The sequence below is a fragment of the Bos javanicus genome, chromosome 10, assembly GCF_032452875.1.
Source record: "Bos javanicus breed banteng chromosome 10, ARS-OSU_banteng_1.0, whole genome shotgun sequence".
Classification (NCBI taxonomy): Eukaryota; Metazoa; Chordata; class Mammalia; order Artiodactyla; family Bovidae; genus Bos; species Bos javanicus.
The window spans coordinates 67,168,708-67,186,900 of record NC_083877.1 but is presented as its reverse complement, the minus strand read 5'-3'; the positions used below and the strand labels follow the sequence as shown (position 1 = coordinate 67,186,900).

The following is an 18,193-nucleotide window of genomic DNA, read 5'->3' as shown; positions in this document are numbered from 1 at the left end:
GTAGAGTCAGGCTAAACAGTGAATGCTGTGCCAGAGTATTTGGTGTTTACCTTATAGGATATGCAGAGTTAAGGGAGGCTTATAAATGAGATTGTACCATTATCAAACTAATATTCAGGAAGATTACCTTGCCTTAAGGATTATAGTCTAGAAAGGCAAGCTTTTATAGATGGAAAGACCAGTTGTGAATCATATATTATGACTATTCTCTATACATAGATTAGGTGAAAAGAGATAAGTGGACTGGGCCATTGGTTTAAAAACAAGAAATAGGTTTAAGACATCTTTTTTCCTGAGATATAATTGACATTAATTTCAGGTGTGCAACATAATGAGTCATTATTTGTATAAGTTATAAGATGACCATGGTAATTAGTCTAGTTAACATCTATCACCACACATAGTTAAACAAATTTTTTTCTCGTGATGAGAACATTTAAGGTCTACTCCTGACAATGTTCAAACGTACAGTATAGTATTATTAACTGTTGTCACCATGCTGAATACTATATTCCCAGGACTGACTTATTTTTAAAACTGGAAGTTTGTACTTTTTGACTATATTCACCCTTTTTGCCCAACCTGCACCTCTGGCAACCACCAGTCTGGTTTTTGTTTGTTTTTTTAAGTTTAGTTTAATTTATTTGGCTGCACTGGGTCTTTAGTTATGGCATATGCAGGGTTGTTGATCTTTGTTGTGGCATGTGGGATCTTTAGTTGTGATATTCCAAGTCTTACCGGTAGCATGCCAGATCTAGTTCCCCGACCAGGGATCGCACCTGGGCCCTCTCCATTGGGAACACAGAGTCTTAGCCACTGCACCCTCAGGGAAGTCCCCTACCAGTCTGTCCTTTATTTAGGAGGTTGTGTTTTTTATTATTATTTGTTTAAACTTCCAAATATAAGTAAGGTCATATGGTATTTGTCTTTCTCTGGCTTATTTGTTTAAACTTCCAAATATAAGTAAGATCATACGGTATTTGTCTTTGTCTGACTTATTTCACTTAGCATAATGCCCTCAATGTCCATTGATGTTGTCACAAAAGGCAACATTTCCTTCTTTTTTCATGGCTGAATAATAATAAAAACACCCCCAAATGGACTATTAGTTTCTTTATTCACTCATCCATTGATGGACACTTGGCTATTATAAATAATGCTGCAGTGTACATGGGGGTACATATATCTTTTTGAGTCAGTGTTTTCATTTTCTTTGGATAAGTACCCAGAATTGGAAATGCTGGATCATATGATAGTTCTAGTTTTAATTTTTTGAGGATCTTCCATACTGTTTTCCATACAGGCTGCACCAATTTACATTAACAACAACAGTGTAGTAGGGCTCCCTTTTCTCCATATCCTCACCAACGCTTATTATTTCTTGTCTTTTTGATAATGGCCTTTCTAACAGGTGTCATGTAAGACATTTTAAGAGATAAATTTGACAGGACTGGTGACCTCAAGTAAGTAGTGAGGGGTAAAGGAAGTTGAAGAGTTAAAGATGACTGTTCTGAAGATAATAGTTTGAGCAATAATACAAGTTTTATAAAAGGCTCTAGGTTTGTCCACCTCAGTTCAACTAACTCAAATTCCTGTTTATTTTATGATTGAGTAATATTTCATTGTATGTAGGTACCATAACTTCTTAATCCATTCATTGTCAATGGACATCTAGGTTGCTTTCATGTCCTGGCTGTTGTAATTAAGTGCTTCAGTGAATACTGGGGTACATGTGTCTTTCTGAATTATAGTTTTCTCAGGGTATATGCCCATTAAGGGGATTGCTAGAAAAATAATACAGATGAACCTATTTTCAGGGCAGGAATAGAGATGCAGATGCAGAGAACAGACTGTGGATACAGCAGGGGAAAAGGGGGGATGAATTGAGAGAGGAGCATTGCAATATATACATTACCATGTGTGAAATAGATAGCTAGTAGGAGGTTGCTGTGTAACACAGGGAGCCAGCCTGGTGCTTTGTGAAAACTAGGGGCTGGACGGGAGAGTGGGGTGGGAGGAAGGCTTAAGAGGAAGGGGATATGCATATACATACAGCTGATTCATGTTGTATGGCAGAAACCAACACAGCAATGTAAAGCAGTTACCTTCCGATTAAAAATAAATTTTAAAGAAAGAATGTATGGGAAAACATAATATTACAAATTTTGCTACTGCTAATAGAGATGAGGAAGGCAGAAAAAGGAATAAGCGTAAGTGGGTGAATATTAATAACCTTTCAAAAAAATCCTATTTGGAAATCAGGCTAGAGATTCATGCTAAGATGTGGATTTAGGATGTGATATTAGGAGTTTAAGTTGTAGGACTAAATGAAACCACTCCAGTAAGAATATGTACAATTATCTGAGTGAGGTCTAGAGAACAGCTTCAAGTGGGCAACGATAGGTTGAAAAGGACTGATCAAATGGCAAGAGAATAAATTCTAAAGGGAGGGGTGATGTAAAGAGAATAATGAGTAAGTCAAGGATGAAGTTTGACATATACCCCAGTGTTCATTGCAGCAGTATTTACAATAGCCACGACGCAACTTAGATGTCCATTGACAGATGAATGGATAAAGAAAATGTGGTACATGTATATACAATGAAATATTACTCAGCCATAAAAAGGGGTAGATTTGAGTCAGTGGTAGTGAGGTAACAAGAGCCTGTTAATACAGAATGAAGTAAGTCAGAAAGAGAAAACATATATTAATGCATTTATATGGAATCTAGAAAAATGGTACTGATGAACCTGTTTGCTGGGCAGAATTGGAGACACAGATGTAGAGAACAGACTTGTGGACGCAGCAGGGGAAGGAGAGGCTGGGATGAATTGAGAAAGTAGATTGACATATATACACTGTCACGTGTGAAACAGATAGCTGGTGGGGAGTTGCTGTATAACCCAGGGAGCCCAGCCAGGCGTGCTGTGATGACCTAGAGGGAGTGGCATGGGGGCAGAGAAGGGAGGCTCACGAGGGAGAGGAGATATATATATATATATATGTGTATATATAATTAGGGTTGTTGTATGGCAGAAACCAACAACATTTGAAAGCAATTTTTCCTCCAATTAAAAAGTAAATTTAAAACTTAAACAAAAAAAGATGGAATTTGAACAGATCAGTTGGACTGTAGATTAGGTAGTCGTTGGTGGTTTGCAATTTAAAGATACATATAAATAAACTCATTGACTATATACTCATTCCTGATTTAAGTAAGAATTGAACAATATAAAGCCCCAAGATACTGCTGCTTTTTTAGGCCTCATGAATCTCAATAATTCATTTGACAGATCTTTGATTATTTACTCTGTATGATCTTAGGATAATGTAGAAGAGACCAAAATTAATAGAATGTAGTGCAAGTGGAAAGATATAGATAAATATGTTCTATATATTAGAGGAAGGAGAGACTGTTTGCATTGGAGGAACATCAGAGAGGACATCTTGGAAGGGATTAGATTCAAGCTGTCTTTTCAAGAATATATAGGATGCCATTCATTGGTCTACACCGTAAACAACTTTTAAAATATGATAAGAAATATTGTGTTAAATAGTATGATTCAGTGAGGAGTCAATAATTGTTCTTCATTTTGTTCAGGCAGTAGCCATTGCTGAATTTTAATCCCTTTAAGTACTGTTAAGAAAAGCCTAATTTCTTTAGCACTAGGTTTTCATTGAGATTTGGAGAAGAAAAATGACTTCTCATCTAGAGAAGTCTGATTATGCTTCTTAAGAAATTTTATAGAGTTGATAAATACCTTATAATTTTTTAATCAGTCTTTCTCCTCAATTTTTCCCACACTTTTTGATCAGGTCTCCATTTTCTTACTGACAATGAACAGCTGTGTAATCATGAGATTTGAAGGCAAATTGTCAAAGCTAGGGAAGTAAGCTGTACAGTATCTTTTCATAAACAGAAAAAAAAAGATCCTAATACTCAAGTTTGTTCATCTGTGTGCTCAGTCGCTCAGCTGTGTGCGACTCTTTATGACCCCATGGATTGTCGTCCTCCAGGCTCCTCTGTCCATGGAATTTTCCAGACAAGAACACTGGAGCAGGTTGCCATTTCCTACTCCAGGGAGTCTTCCCAGTTTGTTCATCTACCCCATTCCAAATATGTCCAGCTAATCCATACTAATGAGGATCCTAATAACTTGGAAAATATGCTTTGAAATTTCTTCTCTTTCCTCATTGAAAAATATGAGTAAGTTTTGAAGCTATTAAATTAAACATATTTTAAATCAAACCAGAACCAGAAAAAAAAACAGTAATTTAGGGAGTTCCCTGGCAGTCCAGTGGTTAGAACTCAGTGCTTTCACTGCTGGAGCTGGTGAAATACAATCTCCTTTCAGGGAGCTAAGTTCCTGCAAGCTGTGCAGCATGGCCAAAAAACCCCACAAAAGTTAAAACAAAACAAAACAGTAAGTTAGCAAGTATCTTTTAGCTGTAAATGATTAATATAAAAATATAAATTTAAAATGTAAATATTTTTTATTTATAACTTTAAAATGAGAACTTTGGACTTCCCTGGCAGTCCAGGGATTAAGACTCCGATCTTCCAATTCAGGAGGTGAGGGTTTGACCCCTGGTCAGGGAACTAAGATCCCACATGGCATGCTGTGCAGCCGCTCAAAAATAAATATATAAAACGGGAGCTTTATTTCATGAGACATGGAAATAAATTTTGCACTTTATTTAATATATTTTTTAAACTATATCTTCTTTTGACTATTTTAAGGATGTTCCATCTTCTGTACGGATTACAAGGTCAAAGGCCAGAAACCAAATGGAGCTGACTAAGGTATAGTTGGTAGTTTAGTAGGTCACTGTTACTAAAATGACAAACTGTACTTTTTTTTCTGAGTAAGTAAATTTATTTTTAATTTAATATCAGCTTTAAGCAATAATGATTATTTTACCAGAGTTAATAATACCAAAATAGATGCTACTATATGATGACATAGCAGATTTGGCTATATGCCAAGGAAACAGTCGCTTAAAATATTTTGCACAGATGTCCTTTATGAGATCTATACTAAACTCTGACACATTCTTTTTTATTTACTGGGCTTTTATTATGTATCCCATGTCACCATAAAGCACAAATAGAAATATAAAGCACATGCTATGCTATGCTAAGTCACTTCAGTCGTGTCCAACTCTGTGTGACCCCATAGACGGCAGCCCACCAGGCTCCCCCCTCCCTGGGATTCTCCAGGCAAGAACACTGGAGTGGGTTGCCATTTCCTTCTCCAATGCATGAAAGTGAAAAGTGAAAGTGAAGTCACTCAGTCGTGTCCGACTCTAGCGACCCCATGGACTGCAGCCTACCAGGCTCCTCCGTCCATGGGATTTTCTAGGCAAAAGTACTGGAGTGGGGTGCCATTGCCTTCTCCGATAAAGCACATAGGGTGAGTTTTATAAATTTATGGGTCTTCAAAACACTGCTATGGATAAAGTTACTAGGAGGATTACTAAAGTCAAGTGGTCAGGGAGAAAAGTAGTGTGCTTCTTTGTCAGGTGAGGAAGCTGTAGTTAACTGAATTTGAGTGACTGTCACATTCCTCTAGGCTCTAGGATATAATAGTGAATAAAACAAACAAAATTTCCTGTTTTCAAGGACTCTACATAAGAGATAGTGTTAAAAAAAAAAAAGAACCATGTAGTGTGTCAGATGGTCAAAAGTATGGGGGAGATGAAAGAATGGAGATGGAGAGTTTTGGAGTAGCTGTAGGGGAGAATTTTGATCATGCCTCACTGAATTGGTGGCAGTTTAAATGCAGTCTTTCAAGAAGTAGATGAGTGAGTTGTGGGGAAGAGCTGTCTTCCAGGGGAGGAATTTTCTAGATAAAAAGATACCTGTTGTGTTTAAGGAGTCTCAGAAGATTATAGCAGTTATTTTTTTAATGGTTTTTCTAAATTCTGGGATTCTGAAAAAGTTTGTTAGGAAATTTATGTAATGGAAAACTTGTTTCTTCATCTCATTTAGGGTAGTGGATTTTTTGCTGGTTCGTTTACAGTATCAGATTTCAAATGTCAGTTTACACCTTAAAAATGTGGTGGTTTGGTTCATTATGCAGTTAAATCACCTAATTTATACCTTATCTTTTAAATAGAGTGGTAATGGGATTGATGTTCGAGCAATCCGACCTGGTCAAAGACAGACTTCTGAGAAGAAAGTGTTGGACAAAGAGAAAAAAGGTAGAAGTATTAGCAATTTTTGTAAGTTCTGATATTGCCACAATAATTTAAAACCACCAAAAGCGTTCGGTTTTATTTTTTTTCCCGCAGCTGTACAACCTGTAATGCTGCCGGTGAGAATGACTCGATCATCTACTCAAGCAGCAAAGCAGATTGTCAAAGAAATCCCGTCTACAGCAGCAAGAAAGCCAGAGTCAAGGGCTGTTAATGGTAAGAGCAATTTCTTGATCAGTGACTGAACTAGGATTATGTTGTGATCCTTGAGGGTTTTTGTGTTCAGTTTTTAAGATCATTATATACTTCTTTGAATAGGACAGAAGGAAATGGGAGATTCTAACTCTTGAAGACAGGTTTTGTGCCCCGATATCCTGTCAGCACACAGTGGATGCTCAAATGTTGAAATTTTTCAAAGTGAAAAATTAATAGCCCCAATAAATTACAGTCCATCCATTTGGTGGATTGAAGTGTAATTATTTAAGAACAAGGTGTGAAAAAACACTTAATGACATGGTTAATGATATTAAGTGGGCGAAGAGAAACAGGTAAAACCCTGAACAGTATGATTGAAATTCTATAATGAAATATGTATGTGAATGTGAACTTTGGAAAAACATATTCTGAAGTGTCAACAGTGATTACCACTGAAGTAATGTAAACTTTAGAAAAATTTTTGGTTTTGTGCTTTTTATAATTTTTTCTAATTTTCTATAATAAATATGTATTTTATATTTAGAGGCAAAAGGTAAAATACCTTAACACCTTTTGTTTTCTTTTGTTTTGTTTTGAAAACAGATGGCCTATACGTGAAACAGGAAATTTCATCTGTTTTTATCCTATTTTCTAATATGATTTTTAATCATAATGTCCCTTAAACTGTACATTTCTATTAAGCCTTTTTTCCTTTCCCAAACTACCTAGTACTTTTTTTTTTTTGACTTGTACTTTTAATGCAGCATTTTTTTATCTAGTCAAAATGGGTGTCTTATTTCACTTTTATTTTAGATAATGAAGCAGACAGAAAGGCACCAAATCAAGGAAAACCTGCCAAAAAGATAGGAACAAAACCTGACAAGGTAGAGTATAAACATCTGTTTATCTCTAGATACTTTGAAAATCTCATTGCTACTTTCATAAAATGGAAATTAAGCATATAGAACTGCTTCAAGAAGTTGACTCGCCATGTGTCTTAAAACCTCCTGAACCATAAACAAGCATCAGGAGGCTTTACTTGTTGTTTTTCAGGTGTCTTATCCTCAGAGTTTTATAGTTAGAGAAAGCATAATTTGGTTAACAGGAAATAGAGAAAAGTGATAGAAACACAGCTGACAGAAACCTTCATGTGGGAACTAGCTAAGAGAGGATGGAGTTGGGTGAAATGTATTGACTCTGAATTCAGTTAGGCCTGAGTCTGAATATTGTCCTATTAGCTATATAACCTTGGGCAAGTTATGAATTTGTTTTCCCATCTCCAACACATAATACCTACATAAGAGTAGTTTTAAGAACTAAGTACTCTAATGTTTCTGACGGTGTCTAGCATAGTACCTTATAGGGTCTATAGAAAAGAGTCACCATTTTGAGGCCCCAGTGCCTTGGTTTATAATCAGTGCTATGGTTCCTTAACCTTAAAAAAGAAAGTTATACCGAAGTAAAGAAATGTGGCTATGTTGTACAGCAGAAACTAATACAACATTGTAAAGTAATTATACTCCAGTTAAAAATTAAGAAAAAAAAGAAATGTGGCTAGATTTTTAACTGAAAATTAAAAATCAGAAATGTAAAATCCTCTAAAAATTTTGCTTGTATGGGTGGGTGAAATGTGTAAAGGTTGTCAAAAGTTACAAACTTCCAGTTACAAAGTAAGTATGGTCTGGGGATGTAATAAGCAACATGGTGACTGTGGTTAATAATACTGTGTTGTATATTTGAAAGTTGCTAAGAGGATATAGGTCATAAGATTCTCATCATAAGAAAAGAAATTATAACTATGGTGACAGATGTTCATAGGCTTATTACGTACATCACTTTGCAATACATACAAATGTCAAATCATTATGTTGCATGCCTAAAACTAGTATCAGTTTTTTTTTTTTAAACAAAAAACCAAATAATTAAATTGACAAAATAAGCTTCACACTATATTTGGTTAATCTCACTGTGTCACATTGAAAAATATTTTTCTCATCAGTTCAGTTGAGTTGCTCAGTCGTATCCAACTCTTTTCGACCCCATGAATTGCAGCACACCAGGCCTCTCTGTCCATCACCAACTCCCGGAGTTCACTGAGACTCACGTCCATCGAGTCAGTGATGCCATCCAGCCATCTCATCCTCTGGCGTCCCCTTCTCCTCCTGCCCCCAATCCCTCCCAGCATCAGAATCTTTTCCAATGAGTCAGCTCTTTGCATGAAGTGGCCAAAGTACTGGAGTTTCAGCTTCAGCATCATTCCCTCCAAAGAAATCTGAAGGCTGATCTCCTTCAGAATGGACTGGTTGGATCTCCTTGCAGTCCAAGGGACTCTCAAGAGTCTTCTCCAACACCACAGTTCAAAAGCATCAATTCTTCAGCGCTCAGCCTTCTTCACAGTCCAACTCTCACATCCATACATGACCACAGGAAAAACCATAGCCTTGACTAGACGGACCTTTGTTGGCAAAGTAATGTCTCTGCTTTTGAATATGCTATCTAGGTTGGTCATAACTTTCCTTCCAAGGAGTAAGCGTCTTTTAATTTCATGGCTGAAATCACCATCTGCAGTGATTTTGGAGCCCCAAAAATAAAGTCTGACACTGTTTCCACTGTTTCCCCATCTATTTCCCATGAAGTGATGGGACCGGATGCCATGATCTTAGTTTTCTGAATGTTGAGCTTTAAGCTAACTTTTTCACCCTCCACTTTCACTTTCATCAAGAGGCTTTTGAGTTCCTCTTCACTTTCTGCCATAAGGGTGGTATCATCTGCATATCTGAGGTTATTGATATTTCTCCCGGCAATCTTGATTCCAGTTTGTGTTTCTTCCAGTCCAGCGTTTCTCATGATGTACTCTGCATAGAAGTTAAATAAGCAGGGTGACAAGATACAGATCTGATAGAGTGCTTGATGAACTATGGAATGAGGTTCGTGACCTTGTACAGGAGACAGGGATCAAGACCATCCCCATGGAAAAGAAATGCAGAAAAGCAAAATGGCTGTCTGGGGAGGCCTTACAAATAGCTGTGAAAACAAGAGAAGCGAAAAGCAAAGGAGAAAAGGAAAAATATAAACATCTGAATGCAGAGTTCCAAAGAATAGCAAGAAGAGATAAGAAAGCCTTCCTCAGCGATCAATGCAAAGAAATAGAGGAAAACAACAGAATGGGAAAGACTAGAGATCTCTTCAAGAAAATTAGAGATACCAAGGGAACATTTCATGCAAAGATGGGCTCGATAAAGGACAGAAATGGTATGGACCTAACAGAAGCAGAAGATATTAAGAAGAGGTGGCAAGAATACATAGAAGAACTGTACAAAAAAGATCTTCACGATCCAGATAATCACGATGGTGTGATCACTGACCTAGAGCCAGACATCCTGGAATGTGAAGTCCAGTGGGCCTTAGAAAGCATCACTACGAACAAAGCTAGTGGAGGTGATGGAATTCCAGTGGAGCTATTTCAAATCCTGAAAGATGATGCTGCGATTTTTCTCATAGGATAAGTTTATTTATAATCAAGGTTATTGTAAAAGAGGATTTGTTACTTGACAATAATAGTCTTCCAATAAACACTGGATTTCTGATTCTCAAATCATTGTAATTATCCACATAATTTAAATTAAAAAATGGGTATTTGTCAGTTGGGTAATTTTTCCACCTTAATTTTCATATATCTTAATTTGCCATAATACCTAAAACCTATTATTTAGTCTTTTTAATGAGGATTGGTTCTCTCTCTCTGGATCCTAACAATGGTTTAGTTAGCTGGTCTACTGATTTCATATTTACATTTAACTGTATTTATTTTTCTTTCTTAAATTATATTCATGGGACACATATCTCAAGTCTAGTATTTTCAGACCTGTAAAAATTGGCTTGACTATATCCCCAGGAGAGAAATTCTCACTCTTTTCTGTTTCCTTCCATCCAGGTCATTTCTTTTAAAGTTGATAATGAAGAAAATACTTTGGATTCACAAACCAGTGCCACAAATGGAATGAATCCAGATGGAGTCTTATCAAAAATGGAAAATGTATCTAAGACAAACAGTGCAAAAATGAAAGGGAAAAATTCCTTTGCACCCAAAGATTTTATATTTCAGCCATTAGATGGTCTGAAGACCTATCAAGTAACACCTATGACTCCCAGAAGTGCCAATGCTTTCTTGACACCCAGTTATACCTGGACCCCGTTAAACACAGAAGTGTAAGTATTTAAAGTTAATAATGAATTCTTTGCTAAGATGGTTAACAATCACCTTTCTTAGATTTGGCATGTGCTTTTTAAAGGTTAATGTTTAGTTAGTAAATTATGTTAATTATAAATCATGAAAATTTGGTCTTTTAAAAAAATTCTTCAGAAGGGTACAGTAATGTACTAGACAGTTTTACTATTTCCTATACATTGTTTTTATCTGTATTTTCATGGTACTCTTTGTGGCGTTTTTTTGCTTTTAATAGGTGATCTTTTTATAAAGACTTAGAAATAAATTTTTAGAAGAAAGAAACTAATACTGTAGCTCAGAAATGGTGGGTTTTTTTGTCTTTTTGCTAAGTGTTACTTTAGAAAAATTACTTCTAAAGACAAAAATAATTAACTTGCAAAGTGAGGGAAAATCAGTTGGAATCTTTAATAGAAACAGCATGGTTGTTTTGCAAAGACTGGCTGGTAGCAAATTTACTAGAAACTGCTCAGCAGCATGCAAGACTATAGAGTGCTTATGTTCCATGAAGAGATCTTTATAATCTTTGGATCTCGTAAGTAGTAAAGACAGACATTCCCACTATAGGTGTTTAAATATGTCCAGAAAAGACACATTTAAAAAAATTAGAAACATATTTCTATTTAATCCCAGATTTTTTAAAAGCAACATCATTTTGAAATCCTTCATATGACGCTTATGTTTTAAGAAGTATATATTTACTATTGTTTTTAGTGATAAGACTGAAGCAACAAAAGAAATCTTGGCACAAAAATGTAAAACTTTCTCTGCCAAAACAGTACCTCAAGATTCAAGTAAATCACAGTGTCCTTTGGGTTCTTTAACAGTTTGGAATAAAGGTATTAAATTTTAATTAATTTTTTACTTGCTTTTCTGAATTGTGATTTATCAGGTTTATTAGGCCCTTTTCAACATATAGCTCAGGAATGTGATCTCAGGGTCAGGAAAGATGTGAAGACATGGGGAAAGATATCTGGAGAGAGAAAGAGTTGGAATGAGGAGTATAGACTGAGAAATAAATGTAACTTTGAAGAGATGAATATTGGGAGGCACTTTAGAGATACGTGGTGAATGGAATCTTTAAGTCAGAGATAAAATTTGAAAATTCACATTGGAATAATTGGAAAATTTAAACAAATTTGTCTTGTGGGGAACATCATTTTGTGAGTGGCTGCTTTGAAATTTATATGTAATGTTTTCTTTATAGAACATGTCTCAAATAAAAATGAAACTACTAATGAAAATTCAAATGGCCTTTCAGGAAAGGAAGAAGTCCCATCACTTGAAGTAAATGAAGATCAGCTTTCTCAGCCACAACATGATGTGCCGTATTTCAGGTTTGTCCATTTGTTCCTAGTATAAGAATTTTGTATTCATGTGTAGGCAATTAAAACCAAGATTAAACTATTTTTAGCCTGAATGTAATAGATGAATTGGGGGAAACTGAATTCCGGTGATTTTCATTTATCTTTTAAATTTAAATTTTTTTTTTTCACTAACTAGTTCCCAATTCAAAAGGTAGTAAAAGATACAAGTGAGGAGTCTTTTTCCCAAATCTGTCTCATAGAGGGGATAGTTCAAACCTTCCACAGAGGCAAGTGTTATTCATTTCTTGTGAATACTTCCAGAGTTAGATAATGCATATGTAGAATAACAAACATATTTTTCTTTTTTTTTAATATAAACAATAGCATGCTGTTTTGTTTCATGTAATGTTAACTGTAACAGACATTCCATTTTAGTACTTAAAGAGCTTTCTTATGTTATTTTGAGTATGTGTTTTCTAAAGGCCGCACTGCTGCTGCTGCTGCTAAGTCGCCTCAGTGGTATCTCTGTGTGACCCCTTAGATGGCAGCCCACCAGGCTCCCTGGGATTCTCCAGGCAAGAACACTGGAGTGGGTTGCCATTTCCTTCTCCAGTGCATGAAAGTGAAAAGTGAAAGTGAAGTCGTTCGTTGTGTCCGACTCTTAGCGACCCCATGGACTGTGGCCCACCAGGCTCCTCCATCCATGGGATTTTCCAGGCAAGAGTACTGGAGTGGGGTGCCATTGCCTTCTCCAAAGGCCGCACAGTATCCAATAATATGGATATACCACAATTTACTGAATAAGTCCCTGTTGCTGATTATTTACATTGGGTTCAATCTAGTACTATTATAATCAAGGTTGCAGGGAACAACCTTATATATATTTCAGTTCTCTCATGTGCAAATATATGAGGACCTCAGTTTGCATCCCCTCCAGCATGGTATGGGAGTTCCTATTTTCTCATACCTCCTCACCCTCTAAAGAACCAAATTAAAGTTTATTTTAAAAAAAAGAATAGGAGGCTCAGTGGCCCGTCAACTTATGAGATAGGATTATGTTTCTCTAACTCTGAATTGAAAATTAAGTTCCTGTTTGGGGAACTTCAACATGTCACCAAATGCCTTGGAAACATATCAGAGGCGTGCATTTTGAGAAAGGCCTTTATATTCTACATCATACAGAAAATTATTGTATCTTACAATTTTTGAATGAATATAGCAAGAAAATTCCCATACCATTTCCAGTACAATATTAACAATTTTTGAACTTTACCAATCAACTAAATAAAAATATTACCTTACTCTAGTTCTATTTATTTTTTATTTATTTTTCCCTTTTTTGGCATGAGATCTTAGTTCCCTGACCAGGGATCAAACCATCAGAGTCTTGAGCACTGAGATGCCAGGCAATTCCCTTTACTCTTGTTAATATTCATTCCTCCTCTCATGAATGAGTATCTTTTTATATGTTTGGGAACCACTTCAGTTGTTTTTAGAGTATAATGTTTTGGTATTGTAAGATCTTTTAGAGGTTAACTAGTTTACTATATTGTTCAGCTGAGACATTGAGATGATAAGCAATTTACCCAATTAAATAATGTCAGATCTAAGTCGGGTCTCCTTTCTCATTTATTAAGCTGTTCTCTGTTGCCATTGATTTAAACAGCTAAATTTGTCTTCTAAGAAAAACTGTCCTCAGTTTTCCTGCTCAGATGTTTTTGTAAAGAAACATACTGCTGCTGCTGCTGCTGCTAAGTCACTTCAGTCGTGTCCGACTCTGTGTGACCCCAGGGTTTCTTAACCTTGGCGCTATTGACATTTTAGGCTGCATAATTTCTGTTGTGGGGTCTTCTGCATTATAGGTTGTTTTGTAGCATCCCTGGCCAGCAGCACTCCTCTATTTCATGATAATCAAAAATTATTCTAGAGAGTGCCAAATGCTGCCTGGTAGGAAAAATTGACCCCACTTGAGAATGTCACTGTCTTTAGATAAGCAAAGCCAAGGAGAATCTGTAAGCCTTTATCACTGTAATTTGGGACTTACAGTTTTTAGCTTCATCTGACTCACTCTTGGCAATTGGGTTCATCATAGTTCCATGGAAAATAACCAAGAGCAGAACTAAGGAATGTCTGATTCTTTCTGCTCAGGGGTTGAAAAATAAGAACAGAAATAACTGGAAATATTAGCTTGAAAAATGGGCTCTTAGCATTAACCATCCACTTAAGTTTTAGGTGTATAAGGATGGACATGGAATATCAATATATATTCATGGATTTTGATATATCTCAGTTCATAAAACAACTAAGCATCAGCTCTGGGAAATCACTGTTGTGTAAGTGTCATAGTGCTAATGTGTATCATCATTGTAGAAATATTCTCCGGTCAGAAACTGAGAAGTTAACTTCACACTGCCTTGAGTGGGACAGGAAACTTGACTTGGACATTCCAGATGATGGTGAGGGAACACTTATATTTTTTTAATGTCTTAGCTTTGTTTATTTTAATATGGTTGCATTTACCTGAAACATAAAAATCTAGTGTTGTCCAACTTTATAGTTTCATTGTTATTCAAAATAGCAAGAATTTTCCATATGACATGTATGTTCACTAATATCTCTGTGCTAAAATGGTACCTAACTTAAAAGATGTAAGTAGTTAGAATATTGACTATCATTCCTGAGAGTTAGACATTTGCCAATTTTATTATTAAAATTTTTTTTTACTATGATTCCATGAATGACAACTATGTCTGATATTGCTTAATTATACAAAAATATTTTCTGAATGAAGATTACTTAAATCAATATGGGTCAAATTTTGTGAAAATTCCATAATCTTGCCTATTCAGGAAAGCTGTTTAGAAAAAAAAGTCATTTGTGTGCTGCCAGCTCAAAGTCCTTAGATATTGATGTACAGTAAGTTGTTTAAAGTTTAATTCTTATAAAATACAAGGAGAGGTAGAATGCTTTGCTGTGTAGGTGTTGAGTATGAGAATGTATATTGCTAATTTTTAGCAGGATTTGAAACAGATAGTAAATGCTCTATATTTGTATGACAAAGTTTTATAGTAGATATTTTTTGTTCTGCTATAAAGTAAGAATTTGATTCTATAACTAGGATATTTAGAATGAGGTCACCTTATCAGCTGATTGGATTGAAATAAAGATCTTGTTTCATCCTTCAACTTTTAAAAACCTTGTATTTCCTCTAGCTAAAGATCTTATTCGCACAGCAGTTGGTCAAACAAGACTCCTTATGAAAGAAAGGTTTAAACAGTTTGAAGGACTGGTGGACAATTGTGAATATAAACGAGGTGAAAAGGAGACTACCTGTACAGATCTGGATGGATTTTGGGATATGGTTAGTTTTCAGGTATGTGGTCAAATATTTTGAATATATTAACTTTGAGTCTTTTTTTTTTAATGAGTTAACTGTAATATGTTCTCAGTTGGTAAGTAGTGTCTGACTCTTTGCAACCCCATGGACTGCAGCCTGCCAGGCTCCTCTGTCCGTGGTATTTCCCAGGCAAGAATACTGCAGTGGGTTGCCATTTCCTCCTCTCGAGGATCTTCTTGACCCAAGAATCAAACCCAAGTCTCCTACAGCTCCTGCATTGCAGGCAGATTTTTTACAACTGAGCCACTGGAGAAGCCCTTAACAGTAATATAAAAGGGTTGGTAGTAGCTTCTGGGACTAACTTGGTTGCTCAGTGGTTAAGTATCCACCTGCCAGTGCAGAAGACATGGATTCAGTCCTTGATCTGGGAAGATCCCACATGCCTTGGAGCAACTAAGCCCATGTGCCACAACTATTGAGCCTGTGCCCTAGAGCCTGGGAGCCGCAACTACGTGCCCAAACTTCTGAAGCCCTTCTGCCTTAGAGCCCATGAACCTCAACAAGAGAAGCCACTGCAATGAGAAGCCTGCACACCACAACTGGAGAGTAGCCTCTGCTTGCCACAACTAGAGAAAAACCTGTGTGGCAATGAGGATCCAGCACAGCCAAAAATAAATAAAGTTATGAAAAAAGAAAAGTAGCTTCTTATGTACCTGTAATATTATTGGGTTGGTGCAAACATAATTGTGGTTTTTCCGTTGTTGAAATTTGCTGTTTGATATCAGAATACATTCTTAATAAATATGGTTAAGTTAGACATCATTTTTAATGCACATTTCTCACTTTATGTTTTTTGCTGACTTATTACTTGCTGTTTATTTTATATTTATTCTGGACTATGGAGATGATGTTTGACAAAAGGCGAATTTGAGCGATTTCTTTTTTATTCAAATTCAAAATGGGTCGTAAAACAGTGGACACAACTCGCAACATCAACAATGCATTTGGCCCCAGGAACTGCTAATGAATGTATAGTGCAGTGGTGGTTCAAGAAGTTTTGCAAAGGAGACAGAGCCTTGAAGATGAGGAGCACAGTGGCCAGCCGTTAGAAGTTGACAAGAACCAAATGAGAGCAATCATCAAAGCTGATTCTCTTAAAACTACAGGAGAAGTTGCTGAAGAACTCAGTGATGACCGTTCTATGGCTGTTTGAAGCACATTGGAAAGGTGAAAAAGCTCAGTAAGTGGGTGCCTCAATAGCTGACCACAAATCAAAAATATCATCGTTTTTAAGTGTTGTCTTCTCTTAGAATTCTATGCAATGATGAACCATTTCTCAACCAGACTGTGACATGCAACCAAAAGTGGATTTTATACAACTGGTGATGACCGGCTCAGTGGTTGGAACAAGAAGTTGCAAAGCACTTCCCAAAGCCAGACTCGCACATGGTCACTGTTTGGTGGTCTGCTGCTGGTCTGATCCACTACAGCTTTCTGAATCCTGGCGAAACCATTACATCTGAGAAGTATGCTCAGCAAATTGATGAGATGCACCAAAAACGGCAATGCCTGCAGCTGTCATTGGTCAACAGAAAGGGCCCAGTTCTTCTCCACAACAATGCCCGACCATACATTGCACAACCAGTGCTTTAGAAGTTGAACCAATTGGGCTATGGAATTTTGCCTCATCCACCATATTTGCCTGACTTCAGTAGTCAACGGGTGTGAGAGTTGAACCATAAAGAAGGCTGAATGTTGAAGAATTTCAAACTGTGGTACTAGAGAAGACTTTTGAGAGTCCCTCGAACAGCAAGAAGATCAAACCAGTCAATTCTAAAGGAAATCAACACTGAATATTCATTGGAAGGACTGATGCTGAAGCTGAAACTCCAATACTTTGGCCACCTTATGGTGGCCAAAGAGCCGACTTAATAGAAAAGACCCTGATGCTGGGAAAGATTGAAGGCAGGAGGAGAAGGGGAGACTAGAGGATGAGATGGTTGGATGGCATCACCGACTCAATGGACATGAGTTTGAGCAAGCTCAGAGAGATGGTGAAGGACAGAGAAGCCTGGTGTTCTGCAGTCCATGGGGATGCAAAGAGTCGGACATGACCTAGCAACTGAACAACAAGCATATTCACCCAACCTCTTGCCAACCAACTACTACTTCTTCAAGCATCTTGACAACTTTTTGCAGGGAAAATGCTTCCACAATCATCAGAATGCAGAAAATGCTTTCCAAGGGTTCATCAAATCCCAAAGCACATGTTTTTATGCTACAGGAATAAGCAAACTTATTTCTTGTTGGCAAAAATGTGTTGATTGTAATGGTTCCTATTTTGATTAATAAAGATGTGTTTGAGCTAGTTATAATGATTTAAAATTCACAGTCTGAAGCCACACTTTTGCACCAACCTAATAAATGAGATGTTAGTACCTTTGTAAACTGTAAAGTGCTGTCAAAATGTGATGACCGATTTCTTCTCCCCATATAATCAGTATTTTCTATTTGGGTTGGAAATTGAGTTATATTCAACAGTTGAATAATCTGTAATGCTTCTACATGTGAGAAAATGAAATCTGTTCTTTAGTAGTTGAGTTCATCTAGCAGTTACTGAGTTCCTGTATGTGCTAGACATTGTACTAGGAGTTGATAAAATAAGGCACATTTTCTGCCCCAGAGGAATTCCAATCTAATGTAAAAAGTGCTATAAGAGAGGGAATCACTAGGAAGATTAGTAAAGGCATGGGAGGAGATGATAGTTTCCAGCTTCTTGGGCATGTTTTAGTAATAAGTATATAAAAAGCCATTTCAAGAACCTATAGCCAACAACTATTAGACATTGCAAGAAAGCCTCAAACCTAAAAGAAAGAAGCCAAGAAAAACATAAGAAAGGTATTTGGGTGGAGGAAGTGGACCAATCTAGG

General features: G+C 36.6%; 1 protein-coding gene across 4 annotated transcripts in view; it reads left to right on the top strand.

The window, feature by feature from the left end:
* Positions 1-18,193, top strand: part of DLGAP5 (DLG associated protein 5) — a 45,403-nt gene that overhangs the window by 9,859 nt on the left and 17,351 nt on the right. For 3 of the 4 annotated variants that reach the window (XM_061428957.1, XM_061428956.1, XM_061428959.1), the window contains exons 4-12: positions 4,743-4,805; positions 6,121-6,205; positions 6,296-6,415; positions 7,208-7,278; positions 10,329-10,603; positions 11,334-11,458; positions 11,827-11,956; positions 14,297-14,382; positions 15,139-15,299. In XM_061428957.1, the coding sequence (XP_061284941.1) occupies positions 4,743-4,805; positions 6,121-6,205; positions 6,296-6,415; positions 7,208-7,278; positions 10,329-10,603; positions 11,334-11,458; positions 11,827-11,956; positions 14,297-14,382; positions 15,139-15,299 (1,116 nt within the window). The remainder of the gene's footprint in view (positions 1-4,742; positions 4,806-6,120; positions 6,206-6,295; positions 6,416-7,207; positions 7,279-10,328; positions 10,604-11,333; positions 11,459-11,826; positions 11,957-14,296; positions 14,383-15,138; positions 15,300-18,193) is intronic. The other variant, XM_061428958.1, reaches the window with a different exon arrangement.